Raw genomic sequence first — 18,060 nt, forward strand, 5'->3', positions numbered from 1 at the left:
GTTAGCTGAATATGTTTGTCAAACTCTCATTTATACTGAGATGTGTTTCTGGATCCTCTATTCTTTTCCACTGGTCTGTGTAATCCTAGGCCAATACCATATTGATCTGATTATAATAGTTTTGTAGTAGATTCTTATATCTGGTTAGGCAGTTCCCTTAATGCTCTTATTTTAATTCATAAATATTAATATAATTTTATTCAGTTCATATTTTTAAAGTGTTATATTTTCATGAGTGTAGCATTGAATTTTTATTTAATTTAGAGACAAGTGGCATTTTTATTACATCATTCTTCTCATTACCAAGACATCGAGCTAACACAGGCTACTGGCTTCCTCCCCAAAATCAAAGATAGAGAAAGTACGCAGAGAAAAATGGAATTGAGATTAACAAATCACAATAATAATAATACCAAAAAAGGCCCGGAAATTGCCAGGGAGAAGTAAGGCTGTTTTGGATTGCTGGCTAGTAGAAGGAAGGTGAGGGAAGTGGAAAGGTGCAACTTTCAAAGGGCAGCTATTCACAGCAGTGAAAAGACAAATTAAAAAAAAAAAGTTTAAGATCCACCCTTTAGGCTCAACTTGCATTTCCATGAAGTAATTATTGCTCAGCTCCTTACCACACAAGGCACACATAATTGGCTAGACACTAAGACAGGTGTTCATGGGGGTGGGGGGGTCGTAATAACAGGGCATTACAAAAGATCTCCTGGGTAAGAAGTTGATGAAACTGTGGCATTCTCTTTCCCTACAAATCCTGGGGCTGGTGGATTACCATTATAATTTCTCCCTAAAGGTCTTAATTAACCCTAACGTGAACAATTGGGTAATGCAGGTTTCTCAATCTTGGCACTACTGACATTTTGGGCCATATGATTATCTGCTGTGGAGGGCAGATTGCTCCATTGTCTTTAATTTATCTATTCAGTTCTTTACTTGGAAAATCATGAATTTTATCTGCCCTTGACCATCCTAAGATTTGTTACCAGGTTTTTGTTCAAATTGTCTTCTGACAACTTCAGTAATTTATTCCATGTGTGTATGTTCTGTTTGTTCTGACTGATCTTCCTCTCTCAAGCTGCTGAAAAGTCATGTTGCATTTTTATTTTTCTCTGTTGGCTAATTGAGTATTATGTTAAGACTGTTTGTTGGACTATCTTCCAGGATAGCAGTCCTGTAAGTACCATCAAGTAGACCAGTTGTATAGAAACGCTTCAGGCACTTGGAGGAAGCCACCCCCTTAACAGAGACACCAAGTTCAGTCAAGCAGGTCACCCTTTTCCATTACCAAAATCCACATATTCCTACAACTCATCTGACTTTAGCAAAATCAGATAATTGGACTCTATGTTTTTAGCAAAATCAGGTACATTGGAGAGGGTAATAAAAGGCAAAGAAGCCAAGTTAAGGTCACCCCTTCCCTGGAAGCTACTGTTAACCTTCATGAATTTTTTAGTGACCATAATGTTTGCATTAGGACCAAATGATTCATCTCTAAACCTTAGTTTACTCTTTTGTAAAATAAGGGTGTTAGATTAATTCCTAAAGTCTTTTTCTGCAAAAATATCCTACCATTTTATTATTTAAAATCACTCCTTATGTCATCTGAAGCAATGTGTAGAAAATTGGATCCGTGGCTAAATAAGATGGCTATAACAATTTTATAGGGGCACCTGGGTGGCTCAGTCAGTTAAGTGTCCAACTTTGGCTCAGGTCATGATTTTATGGTTCATGGGTTGGAGCCCTGCATTGGGCTCTGTGCTAATGGCTCAGAGCCTGGAGCCTGCTTCAGATTCTGCGTCTCCCTGTCTTTCTGATTCTTCCCCACTCACACACTCTCTCTCTCTCAAAAATAAACAAACATTAAAAATAAGTTAAAAAATTATGAGACAATTTGGAAAAGTTACACACACACACACACACACACACACACACACACACACACACACACTGGAATATTATTCAGCCATAAAAAAGAATGAAATCCTGCCATTTGTGAAAACATGGATGGACCGAGAGGTATTATGATAAGTGAAGCAAGTCAGAGAAACACAAAAACCATATGATTTCACTTATATGTGCAATCTCAAAAACAAGACAAATGAACAAAAAAAATGCAGAAACAGACCCACAAATACAGAGGAAAAACCGGTGGTTGCTAGAGGTGAGATGGTGAAGTGATGGGCAAAATGGGTGAAGGAAAGGGGGCGGTACAGGATTCCATGTGGAATGAATAAGTCATGGAGATGAAAGGTACACCATAGGGATATAGTCAATAGCACTGTAATAGCATTGAATGGTAACAGATGGTAGTTACACCTGTGGTGAGCATAGCATAATGTATAGAATTGTTGAATCACTATGTCGTACGTCTAAAATGAATGTAACATTGTGTGTCAACTACACTTTAATAAAAAGAAAATTAGAGAAATTTGAATGTGGACTAGGTATTAGATGATACCAAAGGACTAAGGAAAATTTTGTAGGTTTGATAATGGCTTCATGGTTACATAAGAACAATGTCCATAACTGTAGAGATGTATATCAAAATACATGTGGATAAAATAACAAAACCTGATATTTGCTTTCACATATTCCTATCTCCTGCCTATCAAGTTCAATATAAAGTATATTTGTGTTTTATAAACGTAAAATTACTACATTACACATATTATGCTCCTAACTTTAACCAAGCAAGTCACAAATGAATTTAGTTGGTCAAGGGAGCATTCTACTAACCAACTAGGTAGATTCATGGAAATCCATTACTATTACCAGGAAAATAGGCAAAAATGTGCCTGTCGTACTTACTGATAGTAAAATACCATCCTCATTTTAGTATATCATAAAAATAACAATATAATAATAATAATAATAATAATAATAATAATAATAAATATCTCATTTAATCCTCACAAATAACATTTAAAATAAGTCTTACTATCTTCATTTTATATATGGAGAAACTGAGGCTCAAATAGGTCCGACAGAATATGAATTTAAACACAGGCCTATCCCACTCCATGGACAATATTCTTAATCAATAGTCAATGACTGTTCTATTTATTCAGTAAATATTTACTATGCCCTGTGCAAACCTCAACAGGATTCTTGTATTTTGAGATCTGTAAATGCTTTCTTAAAGATCTGGTCATTAAATGTTATTTAATGCTGATGACGATAAAGACAAAAAAATGGATCCTATTAAGTACTATATGTATTTTGACTTGCTTAATTGGTGAATTAAACCAATAATTTACATTAACTAGATTTTTAAATTCTAAACTTAATGAAAAGAATTATAAACTGTATTTTCCCACACAGCTACACAGGTAGTTTCTATTTGCTCCTTTGAGGTAAATATTTATTTCTCATATCCAGTCTTCCCAATTTAGGGCCATCAAATGTGTCAACATACTTTGAAACAGGGGTAACATAATATAAGTGTCAAGTTTCTTGGAACTGTAATAATCTACATAAAACAAAACAATAATGGACATTAAAAAAACAACTCAGAATGTCAGACTTTAGGAATATGTGATTTATGTTTCTACTAAGGAAAAAAAAAAAAACAAGTTGAGACATTTGACAGGAATCTATTTAATCTGTTTCTCTCAAGCCAGAGGTTGCAGTATTTATAGTTCTGAATGGCACATACATGATATGAAAATCATACAGAGCTTCACTCTTGTTTCTCTTTGCTTTTTTTCTGAAGTACGGATGAAACTAGTTTACAGGTTCTTATGTATTGAAGCATAAAAATAAGACTGGAAAAAGAGACTTTAGAAAAAAAAATTCAGACATATTAGTTCAAAATCATAGGAATAAAGTGCCTGTATTTCACCAAAATGCCATAATCTGTGCAGTGCACTGTATCTACACTTAATTCCTCTACTTGATTTAAAATATTTCTGTGGTATTTTTATTAAGGATCATATTTTTGTGTGGAGTCATAAAATGCTGAACTCATTGTAATAGAGACTAGAATGTTGGTGGCCAGGGGCTGGGAGTGGGGGCAATGGGGAGATGTTGGTTAAAGAATATCAACCTCCGGGGCGCCTGGGTGGCGCAGTCGGTTAAGCGTCCGACTTCAGCCAGGTCACGATCTCGCGGTCCGTGAGTTCGAGCCCCGCGTCAGGCTCTGGGCTGATGGCTCAGAGCCTGGAGCCTGTTTCTGATTCTGTGTCTCCCTCTCTCTCTCTGCCCCTCCCCCGTTCATGCTCTGTCTCTCTCTGTCCCAAAAATAAATAAACGTTGAAAAAAAAAATTAAAAAAAAAAAAGAATATCAACTTCCAACTATAAGATGAATAAGTTTAGAGCTCCACAATACAGAATATTAATACAGTTAACAAAACTATAATGTATACTTGAAAGTTGCTAAAAGAGTAGAACATGAATGTTACCACCACCACACACCCACTCACACGCACACACACACACACACACACACACACACACACACACACAGAGAAAGGGAATTATATGTGGGGATAGAGATGTTGACTAACTTTATTGTAATCATTTTGCGATATATATGATTATCAAATGATCACACTGTACACCTTAAATGTACATATGTTATATGTCAAAAATATCCCAATAAAGCTGGAAAAAAGGATTATACTTTTTGGTTTCACCACTTCCATATCTATATTGCTCTAAAATAGTGCTGCCCCACAAAAACATAACATAAACCACATATGTAATTTAAAATTTTCTAGTAACCACATTAAAAAAATAGAAATGGATAAAATTAATTTTGATAGTACATTTTTATTTAACTAAATTTTAAATGAATCTTGTAATTTCAAAATGTAATCACTATAAAAGTTATCAATGGGAGATTGTGCTTTTTTTCATATGTCTTTGAATCTAGGGTGTATTTTACATGTAGAGCCCATCAATTTGGTCTAGCCACATTTAAGGTAGCAATATGTGGCTTGTAGCCCTTATAATGGACAGAGCAATTCTTGAGTAAGCCCTATCTGAAGTTACGTAAACCAGGACAACCCGAAATAATTTTCTTGGAAAAAAACAGGACAAGTATATGAGTAAGAATTATTTTCTAGTTTTAAATACTGGACTAATACTTCTGGAGTTCAAAATAGTACAGCTGTATTTGAGTCTCAATGCAGCTGCATTATATAAAATGAAGACATTTTATTCCAAATAGGAAACAGAGAAATTGATGAAGTGAGAAAATGCACAGCCCAAATGCACTTGAATGAGTGGCTTCCTGCAGACCTTGAAAGAAATGTCAGTCCTGTAAATACCAGGATGAGTTTCTGGCATCTTCTGAGTGATTAATACTTAATGTAATGTGCTGAATTTTTCCTTTTCCTAAAGGAAGCTCCTATTGTGGACATCTTCCAACCTAAACAGTAACAATAACAACAACAACAACAACAACAACAACAACAAGGACCTACACTACTATAAGTGCTTCTGCAAGTCTACAATCTATGGCCTGGTGCTTTCTCGAAAATTTTAAGCTACTGACCAACTGGTGAACAGGGAGAAAGAAATATTGGCTGTAATACTGGACAAGAATAAAGACACATATTTTTGTGTTAGTTGAATATATCCTTTTTGGAGGACAGAAACCAATATTGCCACTCACGTGGAAGTTTAGCTATGTGCTGGGAGTTCCACCCTTATCTTAAGTCACTGTCCCTCTTGTGGTCATGAGACTCCTTATCTCTGAGAGTGATCTGGAAAGCCAGATCAACTGCTTCACATTCCATATTTAAGAAGAGATCCTCTTTCAAGCTCCACACTGTGCTCTAGCAGTTTCTTTTACCAATATATTAATTCATTAATTTAATAAGTATAAATTAAGAACTACATACTAAAACGGAAAATGGGGGAAACCAGAAAAAAAAATCCTTTCTCATAGGGGACAAAAAACATAAGGAAATAAATAGTAGATTAATAGTGATTAGTGCTATACAAGAATGTAAGGCAAGGAAGGGGGTTGATGAGCATCATGATTTGTGGGAAACTATGTGGCAGGGGAGATGGGGTTCAATTTTTGATAGGATGATTAGGGAAGGTCTCATTGAGGTGATATTTGAGCAAAGACCAGAAGAAGGCAAGGAGGGAGAAACAACAAATGCAAATGTGCTGAGGCAGTAACAATACTGATGTGTTCAGGAACAGCACATGGGTACACTGGGACTCCCAAGTGTCTTTAAGCACCTTAAAGACCTCTCTGTGTCACTCACTCCATGTAAAGGGACATTTCATACTTATTAATAAAAATCCACTATACTAAATAGTCAAATTTACTAAACTGGGACCCAAGTCAATGATGAACGAGACAGGAGGATAGTATGAGGTCAGAGAGTTCCCTTACGGGCTTTGGACATTTGTAAATTGAGGGATATTAACTAAAGCATCTATTTCCAGTTGTTGTCATATTGTCTTTCCAGTTGTTGTCATTTATCTTTCCTCTCTTCCATCTCCCTACTTTGCCTTATCTAAACACACCTGAAGATAAGCTGGCTGATTGATCAAGTCCTCTAAGTATGTCTCTCCTCCCCTATCCTGCCATTTACCATACATGATCTCTTTGGGGGCTCTGTCTTTAATCATCCACTTTCTGTTAAGTGTTGCTGCTGAACTTTACATCATCAGCAGGATCTTAGTGAGAAAAAAAGGAAATTAAATCAAACAATAGTCAAATTGTCTTAACTGGAGGTAAACTGAAAATTGGCCAAGGAGAGTCAGAAACATTCAGGAAGAATTAGATTTAAGTCTAAATATGTATCTATAAAGAAAAATATGAATAGTTAATAACACCTGCCTAAGATATAACTAAGGCTAAATGGAAAAGAATTAATTTAAAGAAGGCCAAGAAGAGCCAAACCTGGAGAACATAGGTTCTTTTTCATAAATGAGGGAGTCACAATAATTTAGGCAATAAATGAATAATTGTAAGGTAAGATTAACTAGGTGTTTTAAGGTTGTTGAAGATCTTAAATTGCACCAATTTAGCAGAGTAGGTTCAGTATGTTTTAATATAACAATTAGTTCCCAGTAAAAGAAGAAAGCTTAAGTATTCCTTTTCACATGTGGATCTCTACTATGTAAGATCTCTAACATTTGCTGAATCAGGGTTTGAGTCCAAGAATGTCTAGGTGGGGGGACTTTGGGTTGACTTTTAACTTTCTTCAAAACAAAAGCTTGTTTAAAAATGAAAACCAATCTTAGAGAAATAAGAAACAGGGAATGTTAAAGCTGCGAAGAATTCTAGTCGAAACTTTTCATTTTACAGATGGAAAGTCAGTTTCTTCATCTGTAAAATGAAAGGTTTGGGAGAAATGAGATTGAATATCTTCCACATCCAAGAACGCATAAAATCTAGAAAGGCTAAATGGTGCCCAAAGTTGCACAGCTGGTCTGTGCCGGACTTGGAAAGTAGATTTGGTTCCCGGGATTCTCTTTATGGCTGTGAGTCAATTCTATATTTTATTTATTTATTTATGTTTTAAAAAAAAATTTTTTTATTTTTTGATAGAGACAGAGCATGAGTGGGGGAGGGGCAGAGAGAGAGGGAGACACAGAATCCGAAGCTGCCTCCAGGCTCTGAGCTTTCAGCACAGAGTCTGACGCGGGGCTCAAACTCACAAACCGCGAGATCATGACCTGAGCTGAAGTTGGACGCTTAACCGACTGGACACCATCCAGGCACCCCCAATTCTGTATTTTAAAATGTTTAGTCAGCCCAACTGTTTGACACAATGCAGATAAATATCCATCTTACCAAGTTGGTTTAGTTTTCTATTTCAGTCAGTTTTCCTGTGTCCTGGGATATCACCAGCCACAGAAGGAGCAAAGCGTTAGCACAACACATTTGTGCTTGGAGCTGGCTGAATCACTCAACAGAATGCAACAAACTTGGCCTTTAGTGTTGGGACCAGGGAACAATGGATGCACTGCTTTTAAGCATGCAGATTTGTGCAAAAATGACATGAAATGGGATGTGACTGTTAAAAGCAAAATGTCCATATATAGACAAAAGAGAACGACCCTAAGTAGCTAGAAATCACTGATGGGTTGAAAATATTTCATCCTGAGTTCATGCTTCCCATGGCTACCAAGGAACTCCTCCATTTCCTTGGGGCTGTGAGAGTATAGCATGAAATCTTCCAACAATGACTAGTGGCTAGGTCATCTTCAACCATGGAGGTGGAGCAGTCTGTCCCTATACACTGCTCTGGCACTCTGGTGCTGTAATCTACACCAAGAGTTCCTAATCTGAGACCTCCTTTTATTTCATCTTCTTCCAGGAAGTAAGTCAATATCATGCATTAAAAATTATTTTTCCTACCTCATACCATAAACAAAATAAAGCATGTAAAAAAGTTGGAAAAATATTCGTACCTTATATTATAGACAAAGGTTAATATCCCTAATACATTAAGGGCTTCTAAAACTTGAAAAATAAAGACTAACAACCCTACTGGAAAAAAAAAATCTTATAAACAGATCATTTTCAGGAAAAAAATACAGATGTCCCTTAAACATATGAACAAATTTTTAACCTTACTCATAATAAAAGAAGTACTAAGTCAAACCAGAGGGAGACACAAATCTTTACCTACTATAAGTAAATAACCAAAACTGTGATAGAATTCTGCATTGACAAAGTGGTGAAGAATACATACTGTCATATGTATCTGGTGTGAATGGAAAATAGTGCAAACTTTATGGAGAGGAATTTGGCATCTAAGAAAATTACAAATGCATTTACCTTTTAACCGGTTTCTAAAACCTATGCCAAAGAAACACTAGCAAAAAGTGACAGGGCATTTATTTTAATATTATTAGTTGCAACACCATTCATAATTGCAAAGGACAAGAAAAAACTAAATGTCCACAAATAGACAATGGGTTGAATCATCTGTGGAGTACTCTGCAGTTATAAAAGAGAAAGAGATCTTTACATATTGCAATGGAGGACTCACCAAAACATTGTTAAAGAAGAGTAAGGTGAAGAACCATGTGTATAGTAGCATATAGTAGAGTATGTGTATATTTGTGTATTTACTTAGATTAAAAATAGAAGGATAAATGAAAAACTAACCAAAATGGTTGGAAAATTAAGGTAGAGGGGACAGGGATAGAAACTAGATGTCTCTTCTTTGTTCCCATGGTTTTCATTTTGGAATTCTCTAGCTATTTAATCTAATTTTATAACAAAATTATAAAACAGTTTTTAACTAAAATAAAACAAATGAACAGTATTGCATATTCACAATATACAATCTACAGAGGAATTATTTCAAGGCTCTTAAAACAGTAATTTTTAACTGTTCATCACTAGTGAGATACTCAAAAGTTAAAAAGAACCACAGTGAAATCTTAAGCAGTTTTCAATAATCATATTTTTAATAATGTATACTAAAATTTTGAAAATATTTATTTTAAGGAAATAAATTATATTAATGTAATAATAAGAAAAAGTAGGCAGAAGAAAAAAATAAAAATTTAAGGTGGTTAATTAAAATTTCTGTAATCCTAAATTTGGGCTGAAAATATTAATATAAGTTTGTGATATTGTTTCTCCCTTAAAACAAATAGGGGCGCCTGGGTGGCGCAGTCGGTAAAGCGTCCGACTTCAGCCAGGTCACGATCTCGCGGTCCGTGAGTTCGAGCCCCGCGTCGGGCTCTGGGCTGATGGCTCAGAGCCTGGAGCCTGTTTCCGATTCTGTGTCTCCCTCTCTCTCTGCCCCTCCCCCGTTCATGCTCTGTCTCTCTCTGTCCCAAAAATAAATAAACGTTGAAAAAAAAAATTAAAAAAAAATAATAAAAAATAAAACAAATAAAAATATTTAGAAACAATGACCAATCCAGTAGCAATGAAACCCCCTAGTGCCCAAAATTTTGGTCTATAAATAAATTTCCCTCTTTTCTTTTTTAAATTGTTTTAAATATTTACTTATTTTTGAGAGAGAGAGAGAGAGAGAGACAGAGCATAGGCAGGGAAGGGGCAGAGAGAAACAGAGACACAGAATTCAAAGCAGGCTCCAGGCTCTGAGCTGTCAGAATAAAGCCCAATGCCGGGCTCAAACTCATGAACTGTGAGACTGTGACCTGAGCCGAAGCCAGACAGGTGCCCCAGTAAATTTCTCTCTTATAAAGAACCGAGGCTTCTTGGGGAAATGGCTGGTTCCAGGTCAGGGTACAAGAAACACACAAAATAAGGTTGGAACATCTAGTCCTACTCAAAGACAGGAAACCTATGTAAGACCATTGGGGTCATGACAAAAGGATATAGGAGAAACTTGAAGAAGCAACCAGTTGTCAAGTAGGAGTATTCTGAACATCAAAGAGAATGACAGCAATAGATTAAAACACATCAACCATATTAAAATCCATGTGTTGATATAATACTTTAAAAAAGAAAAATCTCTGTGGTCATATGTGGAGGATGCTAAGGAAACAAGTTATTATTTTGAAAATTAGTAAATAAAGGAAAAGAACAAATCATTTATCCTGCTTCCTTGTTCAAATGATATCATGGGGTACTACATAGTTGATCTGGAAAGCTGCTTATTTATAAGAGAGTACCAGCTAATAAATACAAAAGGTAGGATACAATTAGCATACCACCAGTTTGTAACCCCTAATTAATATTGGACTAATTAAGCAGTAACCATCAATGGATACTAAAGGCATTAGCCAAAATGGGGAATGCTAAAAGGTAATGCTTCTCAAATCTTAATGTGCATATGAATCACTTTAGGATACTGTTGAATTCTAGAATCCAATTCAGTAGATCTGAGGTTGAGCCTGAGGTTCTGCATTTGTAATAAGCAAACACATGGTGCCAATACCACTGGTCAGATGGCTATTCTCAAAAAAGACAAAACAGCCCCTGACCTTCAGGAGCTGGCCTACTATTATTATCGGGGCTTTGGTGTTCTCCTGCGGAACGTAAAGAATTTCACAGAACAACATCAGACAAGGTCACTCTGTGACCACAATGAATCAAGACAAAAACAGAAATATTGCAGAACAGAGCCACCTGGGTGGCTCAGTTGGTTGAGCATCCAACTCTTGATTTTGGGTCAGACCATGATCCCAGGGTCGTTAGATCAAGCCTGTGGTGGGCTCCATGCTGAGCTTAAGATTCTCTCTTTTTCTCTCTCTCTCTCTCCCTCTGCTCCTCTCCCCCACTCATATATGTGCATTCTCTCTCTAAAACAAAACCCCAAAACAAAAGTAAATGAATAAATAAAACAAAACAATCCAACGACAACAAAACAATAATTTATAATCATGTCTCAACAGAAATAATGAACACTGTCCAAACTAAAAAACTGACCAAACATCTTCCTATCTTAGCTATTCTAAGTGACCACTACTTCTTTACCAATTTTAACTTTAGGCTCAATCCAATCTTCCCTGATTTTAGATAAGACTTATTAAAATGTGCTCTTGCTTCTTGACAGCATCTTATCCAGAGCAAAGCTCCAATTCCTTAAGCCCTCCCTCAAATCACCAAACGTATTATGCCTGAGCCTATAACAAGTCTTTTCTAATACCCACTGAGAGGTCCTATGTTTCCTCTGGTGTGAATTTTCTCTCATTATAACATGTAATAAACACATCTTTTTAGCTACAGGTGTGCTCTGGTGGGTTTTGTTGGAATAGCTGTACAACAGTGTGATGAGTCAAGTTGACAGCTGAGTCACTATCACTACGTGATATTTTGCTATAGAAACTCGCAACACCACCTACAAAGTAATCTTGCCAAAAAAGATGAACGTGAATCTCATTAAGCCTCTAGATTTAACCATCAGATTTACAAGAAACATGTGCTATAGAGGTATATTTTAAGGAGCCATATTCAATCCAACCACAAGACAAATTGCCTATTTTCCCCCCAACAAATAACTGATGAAAATAAAAGATGGAAGAAGAACATACAAATTAAAAGAGACTTGATACTCAACGCTAATCACTTGTAACATGTAGCCCTTATTTGGCCCTAATTTGTATAAACTATTACACAAACTAATAATGATAATTACAAAAAAGCAATTGGGGATATTTGAAGAGAGACTAGCTCTTTGATAAAATTAAAAAATAATTATAGGGGCACCTGTGTGCCTCAGTCGGTTGAGTGTCTGACTTTGGCTCAGGTCATGATCTCACGGTCTGTGAGTTCGAGCCCTGCTTCGGGCTCTGTGCTGACAGCTCAGAGCCTGGAGCCTGCTTCAGATTCTGTGTCTCCCTCTCTCTCTGCCCCTCCCCCACTCATGCTTTGTCTCTCTCTCTCTCTCTCTCTGTCAAAAATAAATAAACATTAAAATAATATTTTAAAAAAAGAATAATTATAAATATTTTTAGGTTTCATAATGACAATACCATTACAAATATTTACAAATAAATGATACAATATCTGAGGTTTGCTTTAACATAATCCAGTCATTATGAGAGGGAGTGTAGGGGGGGTGTAGACAACAATTTGACCATATTTGGTAACTGCTGGAGGGTATATGACAGTTCTTTTTATTATTCTCCCTACTCTTAATATGTTTGAAAAGTTCCATAGTAAACAATTTTTTTGAAAATATTTTTTACTTTTAAATTCAATAGGTCATTTTTGAAAGAAGACAAGTTGGAGAAAAAAATAACTCCTATAGCTCAAAATGGCTATATATCCTAGAAAAATAAGCTATAATGAATTTTAAATTCTGAAATTCCTACTACTGAAATTGCTTTCAGATCCATTTTTTGAAAGCTATTAGAATATTCGCCTGTTTCTTTTCTTTCTTTTTCTTCTTCTTTTTTTTTAAATGACTTACAGATATGTCAACTACAATTGAAAAGGAATAGGAATTATTATGATGTAGACTCAGGTGAAGGACTTTAGAGAAACATTAAATATAAATGTTTGATTCATAAAAAGAAACACACACACACACACACACACACACACACAACATACGATTTGAGCAATTACCTGGATCTGTAGCAGACATCAGTGAACCAAAAAACAAACAGTCGGTGAAATGGAAGTCTCCATTTTTCAACTGGCCAGCATATACCATAGCTTTCACAAAGCCATACATAATTAACCTGTTGAAGAGAAAAATAAGATCTTCAAACATCAAGCTGAATCCTGTGCAAACCCACGCTATCATTGCTAACCTTCTAATGTGCTTCCTGAATGAACATCATTCACAAATTACTACCATTCTGCCAATTCATGGTCATGCTAGCTCTCAGTACATTGCTGAGATTTCTTGACTATGAAAGACACTTTTACCAAATATACCCACTCATTCACCTGGCAAAAGGTAACAATATTTTCTAGTATATTTCAATGAAAATAAATAAATCTCAAGAATATAAAAAATAATCTGTCAAATATGTCATAGCAAATTATGCCCACAAATACAGCAGCTGGATTAACATCTGTACATGGATTGCTTTTCAGTTTTCATTGTTTTATGTGGTAGGGGTGTCTGAAAAGTGTTCAAATTTCAAGTCTGTCACTGGAATGAGAAGGATATTGGTCACACACAGCACACTCAGTCCAGCCAGTTACTCTATAATATATGGGTCTCTACTAGTGCTAGTGTCAGGACACTTTCACACTGGGTAGAAAATCAGTTAGGTTAGAGCTCTTGTAACTTCAATACACTGCTGAAAAATGAATCCTGAAAGGTTTATGTTTTGATCTTCCAAGGATAGCCATTCTTTTCATGAGATTATAAAAGGTTTATAAGTTTACCAAACCCATACCATGGAACAGAGATCGTCTATATTGGTCATCATTTGCCACCCCATAATTTTTAAATTGTATTTAATTACTTAACTGACTGATTTTTGCCAACATCATACTAGAGGAAATACAGAGATTGGTGAACTGGGCCACAGTAAAATCACAGTAAGTGACTCTGAGAGTCCTTAGAAACTATATACCCTTACACTAATAGATGGATGTTTAAATATTCACATGCATTGAAAGTTAATTTCTTGAAAAATGTTCTAAGGTTGTGAGCATGGCTAAAAAGCCTAGAAATCAGATATCAGAAATTATAATGTTAATGAGAATGCAGATGTTTCAAAATATTTTAAGAAAAAATTCTTCATTAGAAAATATTTCAGACACATCTGCATTTGGATCCAGGTTCAACCACTCACTAGCTGTATGGTTTTAGGACATTAATAAAACCTTCTGAGCCTTAATATCCTTATTAATGAATTTGTGGTAACAATAATAGTTGGCCCATAGAATTGTTTTAAGAATTACCTGAGATAATATACATTTGGTTTCTGGCACAGAGCAAATTCCCAATGAGGTTATTATTACTGCCAATAATATTTATCAAAATATATAATATTTACTTACTATTTCTATTTTTTCACATGCTTTAACTCATTTAATCCACACATTAGTCCTATAAGGAAGGCACATACTATTTGCATTTTACAGATAAGAAAACTGAACACAGTATCATCAGGTAACTTGCTCAAAGTGACACAGGAATTAAGTTTTGCAACCTAGAAGCGAACTGTGTGGAATTGGCTCCTGAGTCTATATTAATATTGGTTAAATGAACAGATATATATTTTACTTTATATATTATCCCATATAATATATTCACAATTACCCTATTAGGTGGTTGTTCTAGGTTGTATGAAGGCACAACAATGGAATATCCCTAAGAACTTGAAAATAAGTTGAACTAGTAAGACAACTCATAATGGGTTTGAACAGAGAGGGCCAATATTACTGTGAAGAGTGTGGACTGCAGTAGGGAAGGCTGAAGGCATTAACATATCTGAGACAGGCTATGTCATGGGACATAGCAATGGTTGCTGGGAAGAAGCAAATCCAACAGGTCTCAATCATGGCAGCTTACTCACACTTATGCTGGGAAGGGTATTCTGCCAGTTACTAGGGCATGCAGTCTCTTAACATATAGGGTAGCTTCATTCAGTTTGTTCGTTTAATAGACATTTATTATTTAACCCCTACTATGTGTCAGGTTTCATGCTAGGTGCTTAAGATACATCAGTGAATGAAACAAACGTCCCTGCCCTTATGAAGCATACATTTTAGCAGGATAGACAGTAATAAAAAAATAATAATAAATTCAAATTATATTTGTTAATTATATCACTCTCTGAATTGGAATCTACAAGTGTGATCAACCTGGGACATTCTGGACAGTTACAACATTCATGGGAATGCTCTTCAGTAGTCATCCCTTCAACCTCTTCTGGTGTTCACCTAACTTCACCACCCTTTCTCATTGGAGCTATACTTCAAATATTGAGCATCAAAAAGCTCTAGAATACTGTAAACTTCATGACCTGTGACTATATTTCTAAATCCTGTGCCCATTAGTTAATTTTACAGGTTGGAAATCTAGGTTTAGAATTAAAATAACTTGTCTCATATTGCATAGAAGCCATTAGATTAGGTAAAATAAAAAATATATGCTACACAGACTTGGCAATATTACATAGAAACTAGAAGCCTCATATATATGATTGAAATGAATAAAAGTCTTAACTAAAGTATTAATTTTTTATATTCTATAGCTTATTAAATTGTTTCCTACAGATTTATGCCCAAATTAATCAAATATATACCAAAGGTGTATATTCAGATTATTTCAGATTTCTGTTATTTGTAAGAGTAAAAACTTCAAAGCATCCTAACTGTCCAGTCACTAAATTACAAAACACATATATTTGAGTTAACATGCGAATGATAATACTATGTACAAGACTAAATATTGACATAGAAAAGCAAATTGATAAAGTAAATTATAAAGTGGTAATAAATAATTTCTAATTTTATAAAAATTGAACATACTTAGGCATACATATAAACAAAAAAAGACCAGAATTATATAGACTAGAATGTTAATAGTAGTTATATAATGGAATTAAATGTGACTACTTTTCTTTTTGCTTTTCTGTATTCTTCCAGTTCTTTTAAAAAATAGTAATAATAAAAATAAATAGCAACAGGGGCGTTTGGGTGGCTCAGTCGGTTAGGTGTCCGACTTCGGCTCAGGTCATGATCTCTCGGTCCGTGAGTTTGAGCCCCGCGTCGGGCTCTGTGCTGACAGCTCAGAGCCTGGAGCCTGTTTCAGATTCTGTGTCTCCCTATCTCTCTGACCCTCCCCCATTCATGCTCTGTCTCTCTCTGTCTCAAAAATAAATAAACGTTAAAAAAAATAAAAAAAATAGCAACATACATTAGTGAGTGCTATTATATAACATAATAGACATTAATCTGTCATTTAATCCTCAAAATTTTATGAATTAGGTGCTGTGGTTATTCTTTTTTACAAATGAGAAAATTAGGTCAGAGAAGTTAAAAAGCTTGCCTAAGTTCACAGAAGTTAGCTCTCGAGAGACCTGGATTTGAACCCAGGCAGTTGGATGCCAAAGCCTACATCCTTAGCTACCGTCTTTATAAAGCTTTTGAATTGCTTTGAAATCAGGAGAGACACACATAACTGTTCACACACCCACCCTCCCCACCTCCACCACCCTTACACACATGATTCGTTTATTTACTCCAAATCAATTCTGGGACATAAAGTAACTATAATTCTAATAGCTTACTTGAGATAACACCAAAAAAGGAGAGAAATAAAGTCCAGTTCAGTACAAGCTCGATACTAATAACAATGGTCATCATCGCTGGTAATTATAACAATCCAATAACTAGTGTGCATATACTATTGCCACACCCTCCTTTATAAATGGGAGCTATTGTCATTGTTGCTACATTATTATTAATAAAAACTAGTTACAACTATATTAATTGGGAAGCTAAAAAAAAATGAAACCATTAGCAACCACCATGTTCTCACAGGATGGTGTATTCTATCAGCACTTCACAGGAAGTATTTCAGATGGCTCAGGATACAGGAGAGATGTGGTTTGATGGGAAGAGAGAATCTGTTAAAGTCCAATGCATACAGTGCTGTGAAGATGGGAGACCTGAGTAAGATGTTCCCCAGGGGTCAATCTGTGGTTAGTGACAGCCTGGGTTACAGGGATGGGCAGAAGCAGAAGTGCCTCATGAAAACCAGAAATGTTGATAATTTGATTTTAACAAATAATCCACTTAGCGCTACTATTCTTTGAAATGCAAAGTGCTTGTGCTATGAAGGATACAATGGTAGAAGTCCATAATCTGCTCTCAAAGAGTAGAGTATTACAGGATGGCAGCCATGTCACTGATACTCATAGAAAGCATTGGGCAAAAGAAAATTTGGAGAAATGCCCAGAATAATACCCCACACACTCACTTTATTATTTATGATGTGTGTATTGGTTTAACATTTCATAAGCCTATTTTATACTATTAAATTTCCACACCTATAGATGTGTGAAAATGTTTCAGAACAAAAAGTTCCAGAAGGCTCAAGTGCTGTGATGACTTTTAAGTATGCCATCTTTATCTCTCCCAGTATTTTAAAGAAAGAATATATCTTCTTCTTTTTACAAAAAAAAAAAAAAAAAAAAAAGTATTGATCAAGCAACGAATAGATCAACTGGAAAAGGCAGTTTTTTGAACTGCTAGAGATAAACTGGGAGAGTTGTCAGTTTGGAGATGCAGCTGTGTGGACCACTCTCATTAGGTGCTGGAAGAGTCACATCCCTGCTGGTGAAAGCGTGTGAAACAGGCCACTGCATGAAGCTCACTCTGGCAGTGGGAAAACCCAGAACCAACAGCTATGGAAGCTATATGAAGGTTACAATCTACCATCTACATTTCTGATTTCTATACCCACACACTTTCCTTTAGATAAGCATCTTTCCCTAGCTATCTGTTCACATTTGATGGATGCTTTGTATGTCACATTTTCTTTTTTTTCCAGAGTATGCATTCAAAAGCAATATCCCATTGGAGAACTCATAATTTCTTTTTTTGGAGGGGGGGCTTTATTGAAATATAGTTAAGATATAAGAATGTATAAGCTTAAGGTATACAATGTCATGATTCAATGTAGGTATATATTGCAAAATGATTAGCCAATAAAGTTAGATAACATATCCATCACCTC

General features: G+C 35.5%; 1 protein-coding gene across 6 annotated transcripts in view; it reads right to left on the reverse strand.

Annotated features, from left to right (window-relative positions):
* SLC9A9 (solute carrier family 9 member A9) overlaps positions 1 to 18,060 on the reverse strand; it is a 711,221-nt gene that overhangs the window by 387,149 nt on the left and 306,012 nt on the right. For all 6 annotated transcript variants that reach the window (XM_040480405.1, XM_040480404.1, XM_040480402.1 and 3 more), the window contains one exon: positions 12,978 to 13,093. In XM_040480405.1, coding sequence (XP_040336339.1) covers positions 12,978 to 13,093 — 116 coding nt within the window. The remainder of the gene's footprint in view (positions 1 to 12,977; positions 13,094 to 18,060) is intronic.

Source organism: Herpailurus yagouaroundi, unplaced genomic scaffold, assembly GCF_014898765.1.
Source record: "Herpailurus yagouaroundi ecotype Mexico unplaced genomic scaffold, PumYag 159, whole genome shotgun sequence".
Taxonomy (NCBI): Eukaryota; Metazoa; Chordata; class Mammalia; order Carnivora; family Felidae; genus Herpailurus; species Herpailurus yagouaroundi.